Source organism: Neofelis nebulosa, chromosome 15, assembly GCF_028018385.1.
Source record: "Neofelis nebulosa isolate mNeoNeb1 chromosome 15, mNeoNeb1.pri, whole genome shotgun sequence".
NCBI classification, from domain to species: Eukaryota; Metazoa; Chordata; class Mammalia; order Carnivora; family Felidae; genus Neofelis; species Neofelis nebulosa.
Window position 1 is genome coordinate 73,483,723 of NC_080796.1, and position 21,258 is coordinate 73,504,980.

Sequence of the window (21,258 nt, forward strand, 5' to 3'; positions counted from 1 at the left end):
TGGTCCTATCATGTGCCCGCCCTGTTCTGCCCACACCAGTACCAGGCGGACCCACCCCACGGATACTCCCGCCCGGTCCGCCGTGACATCTAACTTCCGCCTCGCGCTGCAGCCTCAGCCTTCGCGAACACGAAGCGCGGAGACGGACGATTCGGGTCTGAAGTTCTGGAAAGCCTGCCCTGAGGCTGCCTCTCCACCAGGTGAACACAACGGTCACAAGACTAGGAGGCTGCCACGGCTGGAGGTGACAGCCGCATGGACTAGGGCCACCGCGGAGGGCAACTAGAGAGGGGAGGCTCATCCCCTGCCTGAGTCTCGATACCCCTCTCCCGGAGTGACGTCATCCCAAGAACTGGCGAGAGACACGCGGCCAAGGGGTAATAAATATAATTGCCATGACGGAACCTGCCCAGAGAAGCAGGGACATCCTGTGCTCCCAGACCCCACTTGTCCCCTCCGGCATGCTGAGGGTGAGTTAGATGCTGAGATCACCCCAGGGGCTGCTGGGAACTGCAGGGGTGACTGATGGCAGGCCCGGGATTCCGGCTGCCCGGCCCCTGGGTGGCCCCCTAGCCCAGGACGTCCAAGTAGACAGGAGGCGCCTGGGCCAGGGCCTGCAGCCGGGCGTGCACCTCCTTGATGCTGTGGCGTTGCTGTGGCTCCCGCTGCCAGCAGCCCCGCATGATGGCGTAGACCTCCGGTGGGCAGGCCCGGGGCCGCTCCAGCTCGCGCCCCTGCGTGATGCACTCGATCGCCTGGGGCCACCGGGACGGGGGAGAGAGAAGAGGGCACACAGTGCTGGAGCGCCACCCCCCGGAGGCTCTCCCGGCAGGCCACACACAGGTCTGGGCCTCTGGGCTACTAATCTTCTAAAAGGATGTGGTGAACCACCGGGACACTGAGCAGTGGGAAGGATTCAGGCTAGGTAGACTCTGGGGGTAGGAGCTTCCAGAAGGGCTGAAATCAGACCCTCAGAAGACCTGCCAGGTGACGTGAGGAAGGGGAGGGGCCCCGACATTTGCCAAATCCACCGGCCCAGGGCTGAGGGCTGAATGGGGGGGCGGGGGGGGAAGGGCCCCCCACCTCTCAGCTCCAGGGGGCAAAAAGAAAAGAGAGCAGGATTGCAGGTAACGGCCTCGAAAAGGGTTTGCAATTTAAGGCACAGGGCGACCCCACTCCCTTTTCTCTTCTGTAGGCACCATTCCGTGGGGACCTAGCTCCTCCGAAAGTTTGAAACGGCAGCAGGAGAGACCAAAGTTAGACTCCAGGAAGGACTGTCAGAGCAGCGAAGGGATCCAGGGACGGAGAGATGGTGGGAGGGAGGTGGGCGAAGGGGCCTGGAGCCTCTTCCCCCCTTCTCCCCTCCCTCCCCATTAGAGGACTTGGGTTATGGGCAGCACTAATTCCATTCCTTCTCTCAGTGCTTGAGAAAATTAAAATCTATAACCCTCTCCCCCACCCCACCGGCCTCCAGGGAGCAGACTGCATTAGCAGGAGAAATGGAAACTGACAGCTGCGAGCCAAGGAGGGGGAGGGGGGGGCTGCTCCGGGAGACAGAACACCTGGGGCCCCGCGGTGGCCGCGTCCGGCCACGCGGGCAGACGGAGCGCCAGGCCTGTCCTTCCTGCAGTCTGACCTCCGGCCTTCCTGCTGCGGCCTCAGGCCCTCTGGTGCTGTGCTCCTCCTCCCGGGCCTCTCCCTTCCACCCTGACAATGCCTGCGAGGTCTGTAACGTGCAGCTAGGGTTGGGGGTCTGGGCTCCGTCTGTAAAGTGCTTTGGGGCTCCCCCAGGAGCCAGCTGGGCCTGGGCTAGGACGGTGAGTGGGAAGAATGCTGGGGGGGAGGGGCTGGGGGGAGGAGGCCCAGAGCTGCGGGGACGCTGGATGGGGGCAGAAGGGGACAAGAGGGGCAGAGCTGGCGGGGGGGGGGGGGGGGGGGGGGGGGCGGGGCTGACCTCGGTGTTGGAGAGCTGGTACCAGGGCTGTTTGCCGTAGGTGAAGATCTCCCAGAGCACCACGCCGAAGCTCCACACGTCGCTCTCGGTGGTGAACTTGCGGTAGAGGATGCTCTCGGGGGGCATCCAGCGGATGGGGAGCATGGTGCGGCCCCCCACCTGCGGGCGGCACCATGTCACTGCTGGGGGGAGGGGGGGGACCCGCTGCTCCCGCGCATCCCGCTCCCGCCCGTGGAAGCGGCTCTGGGCCCGCGCTAAGAGGGAAGAACCCACGGTGTCTTTTCCGTCTGTCCGGGAGAGCAGAGAGCCGAGGAGGGGGGTTCAAGTCCCGAGCCGGCAGCCTGGGCCCCCACACCACCCTCCTGGGGTCGAGGAGCCCCCGGGGGGGGTCTGCAGTGCCGGTGCGGCCCGGGCCGGGACCAAAGACCCTTACTCGGTAATAGTCGGTGCTGTAGATGTCCCTGCTCATGCCGAAGTCGCCGATCTTGACCACCAGCCCCTGACCCACCAGACAGTTGCGCGTGGCCAGGTCCCGATGCACGAAGTGCAGACCCGCCAGGTACACCATCCCGGCAGCGACCTGGCTAGCCACGGCCAGCAGCTGGGACAGGCCCAGGGGGCCCGGAGCCACGTCCTCCCTGCCAGCCAGCAACTTGGCGTCGGGCCCGTGGGACCTGCCAGAGAGTGAGGGAGAGGGGCGGGCTGGGGGGGAGAGAGCCCCCAGGAGGTGGAGGCTGGGGAGCCTGGGGAGCTGGGGTGGAAGCGGGGAGGGGACTCAGGAGAATGGAGGAAGGGAAGAACAGGGAGGCGGCTGTCTGGAGGGGCTGGGATGGGCCCGCCAGGTGTGCCCACCTCCAGAGCCCTCACCGCTGCCCACACTTCCCACATTCGTGCCCCACCCCCAGGCAGCCCCCTTGAACTCTGAGCCCAGCATCCACCTGCCCTCTGGCCCCTGCATCTCTCGCTCACGGGCACCTCCCACTCGGTCCTGTAGATGCTTAGCATCTTCCGCCAAGTCTGCGCCTTCCTCCGTGAAGGGAACCTCCCTCCCCAGCCTCCGAGCCTGAAACCTGGGGGTCCTCCTGCCTCTCTCACCTTCGCCCTCAACATCCAGCCTCCTGTGGGGTCCTCCTTCCTTCCCGAGGTTTCCAGGACGCCCTCCACCTCCCACACGGCCACCACCAGGCCAGACCAGTCCAGACCACTCAGCCCCATCCCCCAGATACGCCTTGTAACCCCTGCCTGAGCCCAGGGCTTTGTCAGCACCGCCCCTTCCTACTGGCCAACTTTCTCCTGGTCCACTTATTTCTTCGTTTCTTCCAAAGCCTGTTAAACACCTCCAGTGTGCCAAGCACCAGAGCTCAGGTGGAGAGTAGGGTACAGATAAAGGGATCACCGCAGAGCAGTGTGGGGGGGGGGGCACCTGATGGGCACTCGGGCCGGAGATGGAAGAAGTCAGGGAAGACTTCCTGGAGGAAGACACATTTAAAGTGAGACTCGAACCCTGAGGAACAGAGGTGACTAAGCCATTCAAAAGGGTCAGAGACAGAGGTGAAGTGGCTGGGAGGGAGACCCGAAGTGCCAGGCAGAGGGAGCTGTAAGTGCAAAGGCCCTGAGGTGAGAAGGAACAGATGGCCCTCCTAGGGAATGTCTTCCAGACTTATCAGAAGCTTTCATGGTCCCCTCCTTTGGTTCTCCGTGTTCCATGCAGCCATGAGAGCCGCTTCTCCCACAGCCTGGGCCCCAGATAGCAGCATCACCAGCACTCAGCACGGAGCCCACACCGGGGCGGTGGGCAAGGGGAAGGCCTGCTGTGGACTCCAGTTCCGCTCAGCCCATCCACCCCACACTCAACATCGGGCCCTCCCTTCTGCTCCTCAGCCTCCACTGCGTCTTCCTCCTGCAGGGAATTAAGCTTAGACCCTGAGGTCTCTCCCAACTGAATTCTGTACACCTCACTCCCAAGGGGGCGTCTGGAGACCAAATCACGACCATTAACCGGACAGCCACAAAATGCTTTCTTATCCGCAATCACAGTCCCCCCACCCCGCTCTTGTCCCACTTAGTGGCAGGGAAACTGAAGTCAGAGAAGAAAACTACCAGGTCACAGCTGATCCAGCCCTGGCCCTCCCCCTTCCTCCCTCACACCTGACAATGTCCCGTCCTGCAGAAGGGGGAATCTCATGCAAGAGGGACTCAGCAGAGGGAACATGTGACCATCACAGTCAGGGCTTGAGACACGGCTCTACCTGGGGTCATACTCTCCCCTGAGCCGCTGACCACCTTCGTGCCCTGGGGCAAGTCACTTAAGCCTCATCTGTGAAATGGGCACCTTTCCTGAAGTTCTTAAAACTGTCGGCACACGTCAGTAAACGCATCGGAGTTGTTCTGCCCAAAGCAAAAGAAGTGAATTTCTAGTAACTTCCTCCAAGTGTAAATTGCCACATGCTCTCGGAGAGCATGAAGAATAAAAGTCTACTTATGTTATTACACAGATGTGTACAAACACACGCAGCCCTAGTGAAAGTGACTTAGTCACTTAGTGAAAGTGACTCGCTTAGGAAGTGAGCATAGATCATGGAGCCTGGAGCTCAGCAAGCGCCTGACAAGCGTTTGTTACTGTTGCTGTAACTCTCTAAACCCCACCTCCTGGGGGCCCGGCTCCTGCGCGCCATTGCGCCACGGGCCACTGCGCCACGGGCCACTCCCGCACGGGCCACTCTGCCTCGGGCCACTCCCCCACGGGCCACTCTGCCACCGGCCACTCCTCCACGGCCACTCCGCCACACGCCACTCCCCCACGGGCCACTCCGCCACCGGCCACTCCCCCACGGGCCACTCCCCCACGGGCCACTCCGCCACCGGCCACTCCTCCACCGGCCACTCCGCCACCGGCCACTCTGCCACGGGCCACTCCGCCACCGGCCACTCCTCCTCGGGCCATTCCACCACCGGGCACTCCACCATGGCCACTCTGCCACATGCCACTCCGCCACGGGCCACTCCCCCACGGGCCACTCTGCCTCGGGCCACTCCCCCACGGGCCACTCCGCCACCGGCCACTCCTCCACGGCCACTCTGCCTCGGGCCACTCCGCCACGGGCCACTCTGCCTCGGGCCACTCCCCCACGGGCCACTCTGCCACCGGCCACTCCTCCACGGCCACTCCGCCACACGCCACTCCCCTGCGGGCCACTCCGCCACCGGCCACTCCCCCACGGGCCACTCCGCCACGGGCCACTCCGCCACCGGCCACTCTGCCACGGGCCACTCCGCCACCGGCCACTCCTCCTCGGGCCATTCCACCACCGGCCACTCTGCCACATGCCACTCCGCCACGGGCCACTCTGCCACGGGCCACTCCGCCTCGGGCCACTCCGCCGCTCACGAATGCATACCACTCTCTGCAAAGCCACCTCCCCTGAGGTACAGCTCCCGACTCCTGCTAGTGCCACCTTCCCGACTGCCGCCACCCTGTCCTCTGCGCACGCCGCCTCTGGCGTTCACACATCTGCCCTGGAGCTCCCCGGGGAGGCAGCCGTGCCTTCCCGCTACTTCTTGGCGCTGCCTCTCGACTCAGGGATGCGCGCGTAGGGAAGGGATGAGGGGCTCAGGGCCAGGGGCCAGCGCGGGGGGGGCGGGGGGCGGGCACTCGTACCGGAGGAAGCGGTTGAGGTCGCCGTGGCGCATGTACTCAAAGACCATGAGCAGCGGGCGGCCCTCGGTGCAGACCCCGAAGAAGCGCACGATGTGCTGGTGCTGGAGCACAGTGAGCAGCTGGGCCTCCCGCTGGAAGTCCTGCCTGGCGCTCTCGGACACCTCCTTCAGCGCCTGGACGGCGGGGCGGCACTGAGTGCAGCACCCCCCCCCCCCCCCCGCAGCCCCAGCTCACGTCAGGGAACGCTGGTGCTCCTCTGGGAGGTGGCCCGGCCAGCGGTGCGTCACCCACGGGGTCTCACCTTGACGGCCACCAGCATCTTGTCCTGCTCTGGCAGCAGGTTGTAGCATTCGGCCAGGAAGACCTTCCCGAAGGCGCCCTCGCCCAGCTCCCACTTGAGCACGATGTCCCTGCGCTTGATGTGGTGAACACCTGCAGAGAAGCTCGAGGGATCACGCACGGGAGCCCCAGCCTCTGGGAGCAGGGGCGAAGTGCCAGCCAAGGGGGTGGCTGGGGGCTGCCGGGAGCCTCCACGTGCTCACCAAGCCCCATGCCGTGGTGTGGATGGGGGTGGGGGCAGATGGGGGGGGAAGGCCCGTTCGGGCCTGGGGTGGGCAAAGGAGACGCTACCGGGGCTTCCACACACACACACACACACATGCACACACACGTGCACACACACCCAGGTCCCCCCCACCCTTGACCCAGGATAGCCGCTCACAGGCATCACTGAAGTATTGTGGGTTCTCAATGATGTGGCCTTGGAGCCCAGAGCCTTTGCCCTCAGTGGGGGACAAGGAGCTGCCACCTAATGTCATGAAATGCAGGGACATGGCCAGTCCGTCCTCTGGAGCCAGCACAGCTGTGCCTGGGGAAGAGACATAGCCATGTGGAGGGGTCACAGCCCAGGTGCCCCCCCTGGCCCCTGGCAGGTGCAGGACACCAGGCAACCCCACCTCCCCACTTGCAGGGGAGGACTGGAGGAGTGGAGGAGCAAGTCGGCCGGCAGGGGAAGGCGGGGCGGGGGTGGGGGGGGCACCGCGGCCTCTCTCCGTCTGGCTCCTGTCCAACCCCAGGCCCCGTGGGCCACCAGAGAACTCCCCCGCCACCCCCCTACAGAGCTCAGACCTCCCAGACCCACTTAGTGTTTGACTACAGTCCAGCCACCAATTAGCAGCTGCTGCCTCTGACACTGCCCCAGCCCCAGCCCCGACACGCTCACTCACACTCACTCACACCCACGAGCCCTGCAGCCAGGCGCCCAAACACCCGACACACCCCCGAGCACTCTACCTGCCCGCGGGCCCCCCACACAGAGGACAGAGCCCGCAGGACAGACTGATGGACAGACTGACGGACAGCCCGCTATGGCACCCCCACTCACGGTTGATCCCAAACTTGTTCCTCCGTCCACATTTGTTGAGCACAAGGAAGAAGGCGGAGAGGAGGAGACAGGCAAAGACGGCCAAGCCCACGGCCACTGAGACCTGGGGGGCGGGGGAGGGGGCAGACCCAGAATTCTTCCTATGGCCTCAAAGCTCCCCCAAAGCACATGGCTTCTCCGGCCTGCGCAGGGGCCCAGAGTCAGGCCCCTAGACCTGCCCCCTACTCCCCTGGCGCCCCAGGCCGTGGCTGTGAGGGTGGCTGAGGGAGCTCAGGCCACACGGTAGAGGTCCCCACTCTGTGACCAGAAAGGACACACAGACAAGCCGCTAGCCCAGACTCCAGACCCCAAGTCCTCGGCAAGCTCCCCGCCCCACACTCACCCCAAAAGGGGTTTCGTCCTTTTTCTCCACTGGGTCTCCGGACGTGCTGTTCGAGTCTGTGGGGACACAAGGGAGAGTGGGCACACTCAGTGCCTCCTGCAGCAATGCCCCCCGCCCCCGCCAACCCCTGGGGGGTCAGGTCAGCCGTGCCCCCTGCCCCAGCCTCGCCTTCAGACCAGACAGAACCCGCCCTCCGGCCTGAGCTACTCACCCACCGGCGAGAAGGAGACTGCCGTGGGAGGAGGAGAGAAAGCCATCAGATGCCGGGCGGAGAGTGGAGAGTCACCCCCCCCCTTCCCCCAGACTCATCCCTTCCCGGGGCGGGGTGGGACAGGGAGGTGACGCTGCTGGACCTTGCTGAGAACAGGCACGTGGCCCCTTCCAGCCGAGCCACGGATGCCCTGGGGCAGGGCCCTCTCTCCTGCCAGCCCAAGCGAGTGGACTAGCTCCGGGGGGTTCGGGGCTCCTGGGCTGGGAGGGGGGGCGGGCCAAGGAGGCCAGCACTGAGCCTGTCACCACAACCCCAGGCCCCGGCACCCCAACTTCTGGGGTCGGGATCACAGCAGCGTGTGGGCAGGGCCTACCCCCCCCCCGCCCCCTCGACACCCGCACCCAGGGGGAGCCGGGGGGGGGGGGGGGGGGGCGGGGTTCAGGGTGGCCCTCGCACCGGGGATGGGGTCCTCGGGGTTGAACTCGAACGGGTTGTCCATGAAGGCCGCCAGCACGGAGGCGGCGGCCCGGCCAGAGGGGTTGGCGGCCAGCAGCGTGTAGTTGCCGTTGTTGACGTGGGTGGGCTGGTTGAGGCGCAGGCAGCCGTGCCGCACGGTCTCGTTGGCCGCCGGCTCCAGGAACTCCGTGAAGATGAAGCTCGTCTCGTTGAGCACCGAGCCGTTGAAGAGCCAGCGCAGGGAGGGCGCCGGCTGCCCGTCCACCGAGAAGGGGATGCACCAGTGGTGCAGCTCTACGGCGGCATGCAGCTGCACACTGGCCGGGACTGCGGGCCACAGACAGGGGCGCGGCGAGGTCAGCCGCCGGGGAGCCCGGCGTGGCCCCGCCAGGTCGGGGAGGGGGGTGAGGGGGGGCGGGCAGAGCCAGAAATCAGGTGGCGGGCCTCAGGGAAACGGGTGAGCAGCCCCTAACGAATTCCCCGGGAGGGACATTTTGGAGAAGGGCGACCGTAAATCGTCAACCAACCAGGCAGCAGGTGCACGAAATGCAGAGGCTTAAAGCACTTAAGTGGTGGCCGTGAGTAAGCGACGGCCCCGGAGAAGCGGGGTGCCCGGCTGCGGAAACTAAGCACGCCGTGTCTCTCGGACAAGAGATCCGGAAAAATTAAGTGCAGTCAAGCTTAAGAAGACCGCGAGAGGGCCTAGACATCAAACAAGCAAAACGTATCTAGTTAAAAAGCTTTCTGAAAACAGATACGGGTTTGAAAGAGACCCGACCTAAAAAAAGCAGACACATACATGTCAGGCAGCGGGATCCCCCTCGGCAGGGAGCGAAGCAGCCAAAGCCACTCCCACCGACACGGACGAGCCCGAAAACGTGCCGCTGAGCAAAAGAACGCACAATAATAGTGGCGGGGTGATTCCACGCGTGCGACACACAGGGACAGGTAAGACGAAGCCACCTTGAGGGGGCTGCGGGACGGGTGTCAAATTGTTTTTAAAAGCAAGGAAAAGAGGGTCACGGAAGTCTAGATGGGGCGGAGAAAAAGGATGGCGAGAGGAAGGGAGTGTCTTCGGAAGAGCTGAAGAGTGATCACTGTTTAAAGTGTCTGAGTTTGGGGCGCCCGGGGGGCTCAGTCGGTTAAGCATCCGACTCTTGGTTCCGGCTCAGGTCACGATCTCACGGTTTGGGGGCGCGAGACCCAGCCTCAGGCTCTGTGCTGACAGTGGGGAGCCTGCTTGGGATTCTCTCTCTCCCCCTCTCTCTGCCCCTCCCCTGCTCCCTCTCTCTCTCTCTCTCTCTCTCTCTCTCACTCTCTCTCTCTCAAGAATAAATAAATAAAAACTTAGATGGAAACCAATTTGACAATAAATTTCATATATCGAAAAAAAGTGTTAAGAGCTAACAAAATAAATAAATAAATAAATAAATAAATAAAAACTTAGAAACAATTTTAAATAAAAAGAAAATAAAGTGTCTAGGTTTTATGTACAAATCTAGATCATAGATCACAACTAAAGAACTATGTAACGCACCGGGTTTAAAGTGATTTGTTGGCAGACCTAGGGGAATTAGGCAGCGAGCCTACAGAAGAAGCCGGGAGGGGAATTTCTTGTCTTAAGACTAGGATGTGCGACAAGAGTACTACGAAGGCTACGAAGGGTCGGGCGGTGAAGCGATCCAGCAGGGAGCAGTGAGAACAGCCGGGCGGCGGGCACCAAGGGCCTCAGGTAGCAAGACTTGGGCAGGGGGCCAAAAAGAAATCCATCGCCATCCCTCCGGCCTTGACAAGCCCCCAGGACTTCCCCCACAGGATCAGGTTTTCATGGGAATCTGGAAACAGCTGGGCAGGAGCAGCTGTGGAGACACAGATCCCGGCCCATCCTCCAGCCCCCCACCCCCACAGCCTCTCTTCAGGGAAGGAGGGGACATGGGGGTGGGGGGCCGTCATTGGGACTCACAGGACACGTTGACCTGCACGGAGACTTCAGCCCGGCCCACATCATTCTCCGCCCAGCATGTCACATTCTTCCTGTTGAGGTCACTGGTGACATTGGCCAGGGTCAGCCCCAGGGATGGCAGAGCCCCAGATTGCTGGGTCAGGGAAGAGAGGGGGAAATCGGGCAAAGTGTCAGCAGGCTTGGGTATGGAGGCAGGGGGCCGGAGCTGAGGTCTTTGGGGGAGCCCCTGGGGCTCCAGATGGAAAAGGAAGAAGGCGTAGGGGGAGGAAAGAGGTGCAGGAGAGAATATAGCAGAGAACGGCCCCCCTCCTTTAGAGCTCGTTCGCAGACTATGTCCTGGATCGTGTATTTAACGGTCCAAAACACCTAGAACGTGACCAGTAACCTCAAAATAGGCACGGGATACCCTGAACCAAAACCACCGTCCGAGCAGCTAAATAGATGCCAAGAAGCCCAAGCGCCAAACAGACACAACTCACTGGACGAACCAGCTGGGGTCTCGCCACCCTGCTCGTTTTTGTTTTACACACCGTTCTAATGGTCTCAGCCCAAGGAAGGCCAGAAACGCAGAGGCGGCTTGGATGGCAGGGCGGCAGGTGGGAGGGACAGCGGCAGCATGACCCCACCCACTTTGGCAGATAAACACAGAGAGTGAAGTTACAGGCAAAGCGACTTGATTCTGAATCATCATCGAAAGATTGAATCAGCTTCAGATTCTCTTCCTAAGAAACTGCGGCTACGTGCCAGTTCCATGACCTTAGGACAATTCTTAATCTTGCTGAACCGTGGTTTTCTTGTTTTGTAAGCTAGGGAGGTAGACAAAATGATCTTTTGACGTTCTAGAAAGCTATTTTCATAAAATGATGAAAATACACGAAACAGTGGATGACCCTCACTTATCTGGAAATTTCCTAAATGTGGAATCCTTTGAATAAGTGTGGGAGGAGGTGAGCCTTCCCCGGGTTTCCACTGGAGTATTAGCTCGAAGACTCCAGAAGAGCCCTCCAGTCTCTTGTGCAAGCTCTGGGTTCCAGGCTCCTCCAGGGGAAGCCCTGCCCTGCCCTGCCCCCAGCTTCTCTTTGCTGTCCCATCTCCCCCAGATCACTCTAGGCATAGGGCATCCCACTAACTCAGAGCTGCTCCACGATCCCCCAGTGTCCTGAGGGTGACCAGCACCCCCTGCCCTCTATTTAACCCAGTTGGGTGTGGCTTTTCTATAGGAAGTTTCTAGAAAACAGAAGCGGTGGCAAACATGTAAGTCTCCCAAAGAGAAAAAGCAAAACCCTGGAATTTCCCAAAGCAGTTGACCAGAGGTGTCTCCACAGGGGGTCACGGCCGACCTCCTGCCTCTACCTTGTTCCCTTCCACCACTCACTCTCGGGGGCTGTGCTCTCTGGGAGGGAAGGAGCCACACAGTGGCTAGTGGTCCCCCCACCGTGCCTGGATCCCCTGCTCTGGTGGTTCCTCCTTCAGTATTGTTCCAGGGGCCTCCAGCAATTCTGGGGGATGGTTCCCTCCCAAAGCGAGGGCCTCCGCACTGAACACGCTGGTCTGGCTCCTCCAAGGGCCTGGACCCTGCGTGTCTCCTTGTGGGGCCAGAGTTTTGGGTGGGCGCAGCCTATCGTCCACCCCTGCTGATCTTGTCAACAAGGCCTGAGCCTGCTGCGGCTACACTGCCATCATCAGCCTGACGACAAAGGGCAAGGCGTGGGAAGATGCCCAAAGACACATCTGCAGGACAGAGATAGCAGCCAGAGTGTCCAGAGGCAGGCGGGACATCAAAGGTCATCATGTCCACCTCCGCAGTAGACAGATAACGGAGACCAAAGTGCAGGCAGATTTAGGCATTTTTCCAAAAGTCAGTCCAAAAACTCATTAGTGACAAAGCTGGACCCAGACCTGGGCCTTCTTCCCTAATACGGTCGTCACACGCCCAAGAAGACGCTGCTTCCGGAATCTCCAGAAAAAGACGGGAAGGATCCTGAGGACTCACCTGGGTGCCAGGACCACAAATACCGTGCTCTCTCCCTCGTCTCGTTTCCTTCTCCAGAAAGCAGGTGCACGGCAGGGATAGTCTGTGGGTTCAGGGACCTTCTCTTTTGCGGCCAGAGAGGGGCCTAAGTCCTGGCGGCCCCAGCAGAGCCTGGGGTCCCTGCTGGGCCAGTGCCCACCCTGAGGGTACGTGTGCACCTGCCCCACAGAATGAGCCTCGGCCCCGTGGAGTTAAGCCGTATCTGTCCATCCCTCACGCTCTACGTGCTTCTTCCTCACTGTCTCTCTTTTCCTGTCTTTGGCCCCGTGTCCTGTCCGAGCCTCTCCTGGGAGGAGGGGAAGAGGAGGACCAGGGACGGGGGGCGGGGGTGGGATACAGCGCTTCTCACCGTCACCGTGGCCGTGGCCGACTCCTCCAGCTCCGTGAGGATCCAGCCAGCTTGCTCCAGGCCCCGCCCCTCCACCTGGCATTGTAGCAACACATCGTCCCCCACGTTCACGGAGGCATTGGGCGTCTGGACCTTCAGCACGGGCACGCCTGGCAGCCCGGGACGGCCAAGGGAGGTCAGAGCAGGGAGTGGTCTTGGGGCCCTCCCTGGCGCCATGCCTCCTCCCCCACCCTCCTCAGCGACCCTGAGCCCTTACTGGCAATGCCTCCCAACCTCCAGTCCCCCCAGCTTTTGCCAGTGCCCGCTCCCCGGGCATGCGGCTCCTTCCCAGCCCCTTACACCACCTCCAGCACCTACCACAGCTGGCATTGGACAAGAGGGCCAGGGGCCCCTGCCCGGGACACTGCAGCCTCTGTGCAGGAACTCCGCCCAGGCCCTCCTCCTCCCAGCGCAGCAGCCAGTGCAGGGCACAAGAACAGCGCAGAGGGTTCCCTGACAGGACCCTGTGGGCACGGGGGACACCGAGAGAGGGTCAGGGTGGGGCAGGTGTCAGCCGGGGGAGCCACGGAGAAGGAGGTATCACAGTAAGAGGGAGTGCAGTCAGAGCGCAGGGGCGGGAACGTCCACAGGGAAAGGAGTGGGGACAGAGGAGAGGCTCCTCCTCCTGGGGACCCAGGAACAAGACATCGTCACAAGAAATCAAATCTGGAAAGTCAAGGAGCCGGCTGGGGGCTCCACGCAATTGCCCTGCCCCAGCGGGCTCCCTGGGATGACAGGCCGGGCGAGGCCTCTGAGCAGGGTGACAAAGAGGGAAGGGCGCTGGGGTGACCCACAGGCCCCAGGTGCCGACCACACACAGACCTCTGCTGCCCAGCCGGCCCGCGTGCACAGGGTGCCGGCAGTGTGGGCAGATGCACGCGCGGCGGCCCCCAGCCTCCAGTGGACCTGCGGCCTCTTTGATGGGGGTCACGGTCACGTGCCGAGTCCCTGTCTCGGGTCTCAGCTTGCTGCCGAACACGTAGTCCCCAAAGAGCGTGCCCCGCATCTCCACACACACCCAGTGACACACCTCCACACAGGGATACGAGTCCCCATGCACACGCGCACACACACGCACACACCGCTCCGGCCCCCTGGAAGCCCCACACTCACAGCTCCTGCAGTGACAGGCCCTGGACGGTTTTCCAGGAGAGAGACTCCAAAGCGTTAAAGGAGAGATTCCTGTGGGAGGTGAGATAGAGACAGTGGTCTTGAGCCCCAGCTGGCCTGCTCTGGCCTGGGGCAGGGGGGGGGGGGGGGGAGCCCCGGGAGCCACAGGAAGCTGCTGTCCGGCCGCCCCTCCTGGGGCAACAACCAGAATCATCCAAGGGGCACCGGGGTCGGGACAGGTTAGGCTCTTTGAGTCCTCCTCTCCTCCCTGGGACAGCAAGGGTTAACCCCACTTAACCCCCTCCCTAGACCCCAGGGAGGGGGTCCCAGGGAACAGCCGCTCCCCTCTCCCCCACCCTGGCCCCAGCTGGCAAAGTGCTGAGGCCCCAGCTGGGGGAAGGGGCTCCATCTGTGCTCCCCTACCCACGAGCCCGGGACGGGCCACAGGAGGAGGGGGATGGGGACCAGGATCTCAGACTCCTTCCTCAGCTCCCCCCATCCCTCCCTTCCCCTCCTCAGGGCCCCTAGCCCCGGGGCCCCTAGCTGGAGACAGGGAGAAGTGAGCCCTGAGGGGTACCAGCTCCTGGCCACACCGTGAGCCACGTTAGGAGCCCCGGTCGGTGCCTTACGCCAGGCTTCGTCTACAGGGCCTGCCCTGGGGCCCCCGGGTAGCTGTTTGTTGAGCGGCCGACTCTTGGTTTCAGCTCAGGTCATGATCCCACAGTTCACGGGATGGAGCCCTGTGTCGGCTCTGCTCTGACTGCACGGGGCCTGCTTAGGATCCTCTCTCTCCTCTCTCTCTCTGCCCCTTCCCCCTCCCCCGTCAAAATAAACATTAGAGGGCGCCTGGGGGGCTCAGTGGGTTAAGCTGCCAACTTCAGCTCAGGTGATGATGTCATGGTCGGTAAGTTCGAGCCCCGCCTCCGGGCTCTGAGCTGGCGAAGCCTGCTTGGGGTTCTCACTCTCTCCTCTCTCTCTCTCTCTCTGCCCTTCCCCCACTCGTGCTTTCTCTCTCTCTCTCTCAAAAGAAATAAATTGGGGACGACACGACCTCTCACCGCGTTGACCGTGAAGATTCACTGACGTCACGTATTGTGAGGTGTCACTGGGCACTCATCTTTAACTGAAGCCCCCAGTGTGTAGTCCGGGATGGAACATCACTTTTGCGGGTGTGACAGAGAGGGGTGGGGGAGGGGCAGAGGGAGAGGGAGACCGAGGATCCAAAGCAGGCTCCGCGCCCACAGCAGAGAGCCTGATTCGGGGCTCGGATTCACGAACCGTGAGATCATGACCTGAGCCAAAGCCAGACACCCCCCCCCGCCCCCCGCTTCCAGGCTACCCCAGGGGCTCCCGCCGCCCCCCTCTTGCTCCCTCGCACTGGTGTGGATCTGAACTCCGGGAAGAAAAACGGGGCAGGCACCTATGAGACGGACGCATCCTGTGGCAGGCAGCGCGGGGAAGAGACCACGAGGACCTTGGAGCCCACGGGGTGGGAGCTGGGGGGCTCCCGCCTCCCTGGAGCAGGTGAGGACGAGCCCCAGGAGAACGGGGGAGACACTGGCCCGACCAGCTCGGGGCTTTCTTCAGAATGGGGGGTGGGGGGCACGAGCCCAGCAGCCGCCCAAGTCTGGGGGCCCTCCCGCTCCCTCTGCCCCGCCCAGGGCCACTCACAGGCGACTGAGCCGAGGAGTAAAATGGAAGGCATCCGGTGCCACGAAACGGAGCCCGCTCTTCACGATGGTGCTGGGGGCGGGGACAGCAGGATCAGCCCCCCGGGGCCTCAGCTACCCAAGCCAGACCCCAGTGCCCAGCACCGGACCCCCCAAACCCTCACAGCCTCCCCGGCTACCCTGGCCCCACTGACCCTCGGGCTTTCTGATCTCCTCCTGGAGTCTCCGAATCCCCGGCCTTTGCTGAGCCCCGTGCCCGCACCCCTACCTGCAGCCTCACTGGTGCCCGCACCCATGCCCACACCCGCACCCGCGCCCACACCCGCAGCCCCTCACAGGCCTCTCAGCTCCCCCAGGCCCCTCAGGTCACTGGGCTCCAGATGCCGCAGCCGCTCTTGGTTCTCGATGTAGCTGTGGGGAGAGGGGGCGGAGTCACAGGGGTTCAGCTCTCCAAGTCCCGTATGCCGCCACCGCCTCCCCCACAGTCACACGTGTAGGTGCACACACACTCTTATGAACACTTGCACACACATGCACTCGGGCACACGCAGACCTGCTGCACGCACATACACGCACAGGTACATGCATACACGTATACGCAGAGACACCTCACACTCACTTACACACGTGCGTGCATTCTCTCACCTCTCATGCGTGCACACACAGCCATGCGCACACACGCAGGCATACACATACGCACAGAGACACGCCTCCTCAACGCACGTCACACACGCGCCTGTGACGTCAGCACGCCTACGCCCTCACAAGTGGACATGTGTGTGCACATATCTCTCACGTGCACGGATGTACTCACATTCCTAAACACACAGAAGCCCAGTCTCAGCTTGGTGTTCTGCTTTTATGCACAGGGCCTGTCCCACACATGTCAGAAACGGGGGGTCCCGCACATGCTTAGAAATGGGGGGTCCCACACATGCTCAAAAATGGGGGTCCCGTATGTGTCAGAAATGGGGAGTCTCACACATGCTCAGAAATGGGGGGTCCCGCACATGCTCAAAAATGGGGGGTCCCGTATGTGTCAGAAATGGGGGGTCTCACACATGCTCAGAAATGGGGGGTCCCACAAATGCTCAGATATGGGGGGGTCCCGCACGTTTCAGAAATGGGGATCCTGCACATGTCAGAAATGGGGGGTCTCACACATGCTCAGAAATAGGGGGGTCCCACACATGCTCAGAAATGGGGTGTCCCGCACATGCTCAAAAATGGGGGGTCCCGTATGTGTCAGAAATGGGGGGTCTCGCACATGCTCAGAAATGGGGGTCCCACAATTGCTCAGATATGGGGGGTCCCGCAAGTGTCAGAAATGGGGATCCTGCACATGTCAGAAATGGGGGGTCGTGCACGTGTCAGAAGTGGGGGGTCCCCGCAGAAACACTTGCCTCTTGCTTCCACCAAGGGCCTAGGCTCACCACAGCCACTGCCCCCCCAGCACAGAGGAAGCCCTGTGGTCATGCACATATGTGTTCCCAAACACACATTCACCATCTGCGCTGACCCACATTGCAGCACACGCACGCTCACACACACACACACACACACACACACACACACACACGCCCCACCCTCTCCTCCTCAAAGCCACAGCCCCTCCCTACTCAAGCAGCAATTCCTAACCCCCCCACACACACCTTTCAGCAGAGCAAGCCAGAGGCACAAGGCTGTTGGCCAGGGACCCCTTGAGCTCCTGCCTGCCCCAGCAGGGACCCAAAAAGGGGAGAGGGGCAACGGGAGGATGGAGACGGGTGACAGGGGAAGAGGCACAGACTGGCTGGCTTACCTGGCGAGATAGTGGTGGGAAGGCTCAAGGAGGGGGGCAGAAAAACAAAGAGGGGAACAGAGACACCGAAAAGGAGAAAACAAACAGGAAGAGACTGGCAGAGAGAGACACAGGCAAGGAGAAAGACAGATAAGGACAGGCAGACAGACAGATAAGGACAGAGCGCCAGAGAAAGCGAGATAGGGAGCCGGGACAGAAGGCCCTGCATGTGGAGTTGGGGGTTGCTGACGCCCTGGGCCCTGCCCAGCTTCTGGATCCTTCTGGACTCGGCATGCCAGGGAGTTCCTGAGAACTCAGCTGCCCTGGAGTGGCACGTCAGTGTACCCCCCCCCCCGCCCCTCCCACATGCCAGGGGCCCCTGACTCACTGCCTGTTCTCAGAAATCCCCTCCTCTACCCTCTCACTTTCCCTCACTTATAGGAACCGGGCTCAGCCAGCATAACGGACCCCCTCCCCAGCCGGGGCCCCAGCAGGACAGCCAGGTATCAGGCCCTCCGGCCCCTGAGGCCTAGGGGACAATCTCCAGTGACGGTAGGAGAGAGTAGGTCCCTGCTCACAGGGTTTATAGAGAGCTGTGGGCACCCAGGGAGGGTGGTGGCTGTGTGCAAGCTGTCAGGCGGCACACTCAAAGCTGCCTCATTCGTTTGGATTCATAATCAATCTGTCTTTTCGAGTCCATTATCTCCTTGTTAGCTCTGCGGGCGAGGGAGGGGAGGAGGAGGGGGCATGCAGGCAGAGGCAGGGGGTCAGGCCGCTGCCCCACCCTGAGGGACATCCCCTCTCCCCACCCTGCACCTCCTAGTCCCCGGCCCAGCCCGTCCCCTACCCCCACCCCACCCCCAGGGCTGGACCCACTTGGGGCCTGGCAGGGAACCGGGGCGAGAGGGGACATTCAGCAGCCTGGGCCCCGATGTGAAGGCACAGGGCACTGAGTGGACTGGACCAGCGCTGGCGGCCTGGATCCCGCGCCCCTCCCATCACGCAGAGACCTAGGCCCAGACCAAGACAAGGCCATCATCTCGTCTCCTCCTGGTCTCCCTAGGGCCATTAAAGAGAGAGACTGAGGACCTTCCCGTTAATTACCACAAGATACCGGAGTAACTCACTGCCAATTATCACAGGCTGCTCAAGTAACTTCCAGACAGTGACGGTTCCCGCCTCGGACGCCTTCCAACCCGTCGCTGCCTGAGGCCAGGGTTCCTCACCCGCCCTCTAAGCCCCAGGCCCCAGGAGGAGGGTTTTTCTAGCAGTTCCTCCCCTCTTCTAGAAGTCTTGCCGGCCCCACCAGTCCCGTGGGATATTCAAGTCTTTTCCAGCCATCACCATGTGATGATGCTTGGGGACCTCTAGGTATTTCTACAGAGTACCCCCATAGGTTCACCAGCTGCTAGGGAGTACTCCAGTATTTTGTAACCAAGTGCTGCAGGACATCAGAGTACTGCAGAATGCTGGAGCTTTCTGCCAGTCTGGGGCCCTGAAAGGAGGAGAGTGTCTCAACAAGAACCCTGACTTTCTGACCCAGGTAGGGGGAGGAGGGTGGAAAGGGAGTCAGGACAGGGACAGAGAGGCCAGGGGTCTCCTTTTCCACCTCGGAATCAAGGGGTGGTGAGGCCACGGCAAGGTGGAAATGGGGAGAGGAGAGCTGGACCACCTCACCAAGCTAGCTCCTCACCACCTCCACCAGCCCAACCCCCAGCGTTGCCTGGTCATGACCCAGAACGGGGTGGGGGCTAGTTTCCCCCTGGAAAGGGGACAAGGCGGTAAGGATCTGAAACTAGGGACTCCCGGCAGCTAGCCACCCTCCCCCCACTCCCACCTCCAGGAGGCAGAGCTTGGGCTCCTGTCTGATCTCCAGAAGGCCGCTTCCACACGGCTGGGCTCCCCCAGGCCCGGTGCACGGACAGCCCCCTCGCCCCAGCCGCACTGAGCACCGCGGTGCTCCCTCCAGACGGTCGCCGCGGTGGGAGCCGCCGCCAGGTGCAGCCTCCCGCCGCGCCCGCCCCTCCCGGGCCCGGCAGGCCCGAGGGGAGTCCGCGCCCTCGGGGCTACGGCTACAACGGCTACACCCGTCCGCTCCCACCACCCCCCCCCCGCCCCGCCCCGCCGGCCGGACACTCACAGCTCCGTCAGGTTCTCAGCGCCCGGCAGGCGGCGGAGGCTCTCCAGGGCCCCAGGCCGGGTGCAGCGCAGCCCCGAGGGGCCGTGGGGGCAGCAGACGTCCGCGCAGGGTGCGGCGCCCGCGGACGCCAGCATCAGCCAGGCCAGCAGGCTGCCCGGCCCCGCGGCCCGGCCGTGCCCGCCCCGCGGCCCGCGTCCGCCTCGCAGCATCGCGCCGCCGGCAGCCGTCCGTGCGCTCGCAGCCGCGGCCGCCGGGCCTCCCCCGACACGTGCGCCTGCCGCGTTAAAGACCCAGCCGCCGGGAAAGGGCGGGGCCCGCGGCCCGCCCCGCCCCGCCCTGCCCCCGCCGGCTCCACCCCCGCCCCTCGGCTCCTCAGCCCCGAGGCTGCCCCCACCCCTTTCGGGGGACCCGGCGCCCCCTTTTTTCCCCAGACCCCCGGCTCCAGAGAGAACTCCTTAGAGGTGTCTGCTGGGGTGGGGGGTGGGGGAGGGCTGGGAAGTTGATCCGTTATTTCTCCCAGCCTAAAGCAGCTGCCTTTAGGGGGAGGGGAGATGACAGGGCGAGGGCAAGGTTACCGTCGGGGTCATCCCCGCCAGCCCCCCCCCCCCCCGCCTCAGATCTCCTCACGATGCGCGCCCCTGAGGGAGTGTACGATGTCACTTGGGGATAAAGAAGGTGAAACACTCCCTAAGGCCTAGGAAGAAAGGGGAAGGGACCCCAAAAAGACCAAACGCAGGACCTGGGGAAAGAAAACAGGAGAGGGAGGGCGCCGCCCCAAAACGGCCGGAGCGCCCCAAGGAGCCGGGAGGCCCGCTTTCAGGAGACCACAGGGTGGCGCTAGAGGCGCGCGCGCAGAGTGCGCTCCGCGGGGCTGGGGGCGCGGTCTGCAGCCCCCCAGAGCTGCGCCCCAGGCCCCAGCGGCGGCCCCTGACCCCGGCCGGTCAGCGCCGGGCCCCAGGCCGGGTGGGGCCCCGCCGGGCTGGGCTGGCATCGATCGCCGCCCTGACAAGAGCATCGATTTCTGCGCGGAGAAATTAATAGATCTTCTCTTAGCTCCTCGGACCCGGGAGCCGCCGGCGGGTGGAGCTGGGGACCCTTCGGTCCTAGGAGGTCGCGCACCCGGAAAGCCCCGGGATCCCCAGCCCCTCCCACCCCGGTGGCCGCCGGAACCCGCCCGTCTCAAGCCGGGGAGGAGGCAGTAGAGGGCGAGGAAGAGGGTCCGGGAGGAGGGGTTCGGCCGGGAGGGCAGGCGAGGGTCGCAGGGAGCGCGCCAACCAAACCCACCTAGAGGGGTCGCCAGGCCCTCAGCGCAGACTGTGCCCCAGCCCCGGGACGGGGACAGACCGACCGACCGACCGACCGACCGGCGGCCCGCTTTGGGAAGGCGACTGGACAGAGGTGGGCCCCCAGGATCTGGGTCGGAACCGAGGGACTTGGCTGGGACGGATCCTCGCGCGAAAGCGGAGGCGGCGGCCCCCCCAGGAGGCGGCGAGGGCCTCGGAGAGGCGAACAGCTTGAATGTTCAGCACACGGTTCGCGTTCCCGCCAGGTTCCAGCAGGCTCGCCCGGCCGGGTCGTGGCCGCCAGAAGTCGCCCAGCAGGTGTCAGGGCGGCAGAACTTACCCCCGCCCCCCACCCCAACTCCAGCCGGCACACGCGGCCCCACGTGAGTGAGTCCGCAGGGGCGATGGGCGAGCTCGTTCCTACCATCCCCCTGTATTTGGCCTTATTTCCCCAACAGACCTGTCTCCCCTCAGTTGTCAGGCTAAATATTTTGGCTTGGCGGGAAGGGCGGAGAGAGCCCGGAGGTCCCAGCAAGCCAATCCGTTGCGCCCCGGGGCGCGGAGGGCGGGAGCTGGGCGCGGCCCCGAAGCGCCCGGTGATACCGCGGCCCCGTGCGGCCCCCCGACGCTCGCTCGGGCGCCCAGCCGCCCGGCGGGGTTCCGGACTTTTCTCCCCGGCGACTCCGCGCCGCTCTCGTGGGCGGGCTCCCCGGGCTTCCTCGCCGCGCCGGCTCCGGGTTGGCAGGCCTCGCGGACTGCCTTTTGCTCTGCACCCTGCCTGACTCTCCCTCTCGGAGGCCTCTCTGAGCTTCCTCTCCTGCTTTCTGCATCTCTGCCCTCATCATTC

At 63.3% G+C, this 21,258-nt stretch overlaps 1 protein-coding gene across 1 annotated transcript; it reads right to left on the reverse strand.

The window, feature by feature from the left end:
- Positions 1-371: 371 nt before the first annotated feature.
- NTRK1 (neurotrophic receptor tyrosine kinase 1) lies at positions 372-19,352 on the reverse strand. The gene is made up of 17 exons (XM_058700512.1): positions 19,129-19,352; positions 15,545-15,619; positions 15,210-15,281; positions 13,542-13,610; positions 12,747-12,892; positions 12,396-12,538; positions 10,009-10,141; positions 8,046-8,372; positions 7,590-7,607; positions 7,379-7,434; positions 6,997-7,099; positions 6,334-6,480; positions 5,914-6,044; positions 5,613-5,785; positions 2,388-2,628; positions 1,955-2,113; positions 372-755 (listed from the first exon to the last, which is right to left on the reverse strand). The coding sequence occupies exons 1-17, from the start codon at positions 19,335-19,337 to the stop codon at positions 570-572; spliced, it is 2,388 nt and encodes a 795-aa protein (XP_058556495.1). The 5' UTR covers positions 19,338-19,352; the 3' UTR covers positions 372-569.
- Positions 19,353-21,258: the final 1,906 nt, after the last annotated feature.

What these genes read in the sequence shown, in the direction of transcription:
- NTRK1 (XM_058700512.1), bottom strand. Translation starts at nt 19,337, where the DNA reads ATGCTGCGAGGCGGACGCGGGCCGCGGGGCGGGCACGGCCGGGCCGCG. An exon ending in CTGGGGGAGCTGAGAGGCCT is followed by an intron (nt 15,282 to 15,544) that starts GTGAGGGGCTGC and finishes CCCCGCCCCCAG; the next exon opens with CACCATCGTGAAGAGCGGGC. An exon ending in AGATGCTGGTGGCCGTCAAG is followed by an intron (nt 5,786 to 5,913) that starts GTGAGACCCCGT and finishes CCCGCCGTCCAG; the next exon opens with GCGCTGAAGGAGGTGTCCGA.